General features: G+C 45.2%; 1 protein-coding gene across 2 annotated transcripts in view; it reads right to left on the bottom strand.

Annotated features, from left to right (window-relative positions):
* LOC118794097 (mitochondrial import inner membrane translocase subunit tim16-like) overlaps window positions 1–2,500 on the bottom strand; it is a 138,087-nt gene that overhangs the window by 13,918 nt on the left and 121,669 nt on the right. For both annotated transcript variants that reach the window (XM_036552248.1, XM_036552246.1), the window contains exon 10: window positions 327–381. In XM_036552248.1, coding sequence (XP_036408141.1) covers window positions 327–381 — 55 coding nt within the window. The remainder of the gene's footprint in view (window positions 1–326; window positions 382–2,500) is intronic.

The following is a 2,500-nucleotide window of genomic DNA, read 5'->3' as shown; positions in this document are numbered from 1 at the left end:
TCCCCACCGTGCCTTCATAACACTGGCTACCCCTAACCTTAACCCTAAATGACATGTTCCCCACAGCGCATACCGCCGGCTACCTCCTGGATCAGTCCGGCGAATGTATCCCCGCTAAGTGCACAGCAGCAATGTCCAACCTAAGATTGCAATCCGAAAATTTCAGACCCCGAGAGCTCCAACTAGTAATCCAGATCATGGCCTAAGCCACCCCTGCTGACTTACTGTTACATTCAAAGTTTTACTGTCTTCATCATGTGGAACAGAACTGACAGATACCAAGTTACACCAAAGGCCGCGTTTGGATCTGGACGATTAACTCTTACCTTTCCAGACACCACCAGGAGCCCAGAGTCAGGTTCAAACAGAGGCATCAATGTTCTGGGAGATGGAGGGTGGGAGAGAGCGAGAGAGAGGAAAAAAAAGAGAGAGAGAAACAAAGAGAGAAAAGACAGAACAGTTTATTAATCCAATATTCCAATCCAATGCAAGGCAAGGTAATTTCCCTAATACATTTATTTAAAGCCTTAACTTTCATGATTTTGGTTACTGGGAATTAGCAATAACTGCTGGCAATCCAGCTGTTGATTGAGTATTGACTATTGACTAAGTATTGTACAACCTGGAGGTAAGACTGCAGATACAACTTGTGGCCACTAGATGGGGGAAATTACCTACAAAACAGCAACACCTAAACAAAAGCTTCACTGAGAGGACACTGTCTTTTGCCCTGTGGCTTTCCTAAGCAAACTGTCTATAATTACGTAAAAAATAGCTAATTTTACACACTAAGTCCTTAATATGTTACAGCTCAAAATGCCACAACCAGAAGTGTGACAAAAACTGAAACCACTCCATTAAAGGGCTGTTAGTGGCAAAACCGGTTTCATTGGAGTGAATGAATTCATTCATTCACTCGTTCATCTGCTGTGGACGCATGATCTAAGGGTGAGGAGATGTCTCAGAGATGCCCTGAGTTTGAACTTCACAAACTGTGTGTGTGTGTGTGTGTGTGTGTGTGTGTGTGTGTGTGAGAGAGAGAGAGAGAGAGCCAGAGTTCTTGTTGCTCTCAGTCAAACCCAGTCAAACAGTCACGCTCACTGAAGCCCAGTTGCAGACATTCAATCGTCTCTTGACCTCGTGACTTAACCACAGGTATTTATTTTTTTACTTTTTCTTGGAGAGTTCCTAAAGTGTATTTATGCTCCCGTTATTAGGAGCTCTGACCTGGTTTTATCTTTCATAAGAGCATTAAAGAGGCACAGAGCATAAGATATGCTTTACAGTATTTTTCGAAGGCTTCGGTTGGCCAAGTGAAGCCAATCACCTGGTGCCTCTCGCTGTGAGGGGTCGGATCCTAGACACCATCAGGGGAGCGGACAGAGAAAACACGACCACTACAGGAAGAGAAGCTCTGCTATGAGTGGCTTTTCCAGGGCAAAACTAAAGACAGAGCACAGATGGTGCCTAGCTCTCTCACTGATGGATGAAGCAAAGGAAAATGGCTGACTCTCTCTGTCTATGAAAAACGTGTGGCGAAGCAGTCGTGAATAAAAACACAAAGAAACACACTCAATTATGAACTTCAAAAGAGATTTGCATCAGATGATTTACATGAGATTTACAAAGAGATGAACTGCACCTTCCCACTGAGCGTGAGTGCGCGCGCACACACACACACACACACACACACACACGCACACACATGCACACACACACTCACACACGCACACACATGCACACACATGCACACACACACACACACTTCCCTGCACTCCTCGTATCTCCAGAGAGAGAGCTTGGTGGGAGGAGATTTGTCACAGCAGAGTAAATGTGAAACAAAATCAATTAAGAGCACAGAGGCCTGTGAAAGAGCCTGGGGACAAACACACGAGTCACCCGCGAGAGATGGGGTCACAGGCAATGGCCGTGTGAGGGATGGCCGGGGGGGCGGGGGGGTGGGGGATACAGGGGACATATGACCTTGACCACGTGAGAGTCAGAGAGAGGTTTAGATCTGTGATACAAGGTAAAAATGACTGTGACCGTGAGAGAGATACAGAGAGGTTTAGGTCTGTGATACCCGGTCCAAATAAAAGCAACCGTGAGAGAGAGAGAGAGAGACAGAGAGAGAGAGAGAAAAAGAGAGAGAGAGAGAGGTTCAGCTCTGTGATATTGGGCAATTCAGAGACAGGGTTAGGTCTATGATACAGGGTAAATTCAACTGTGACAATGTAAAAGATGTGGTTACGCTTCAGGTCCACAGCAGCCTCAAGGAACATTTTATTAAATATTTTAAATATTATTGAATATTATTAAAAAAAGGGTGGGGGTGTGTTTGTTGGATATTGGTGTGGGTGTGTGTGTGTGTATGTGGGTGTCTTTGTGCAGGTGTGGGTGCATGTGTGTGTACGTGTGAGCTTGTCTCAGGTGTGTTTTGATGGATAGATACATGTATGTTTTGTGTATGTGTGCATGCGTGTGTGTGTGTGTGTGTGTG

Source organism: Megalops cyprinoides, chromosome 19, assembly GCF_013368585.1.
Source record: "Megalops cyprinoides isolate fMegCyp1 chromosome 19, fMegCyp1.pri, whole genome shotgun sequence".
NCBI classification, from domain to species: domain Eukaryota; kingdom Metazoa; phylum Chordata; class Actinopteri; order Elopiformes; family Megalopidae; genus Megalops; species Megalops cyprinoides.
This window is presented reverse-complemented; position numbering and strand designations above follow the sequence as displayed.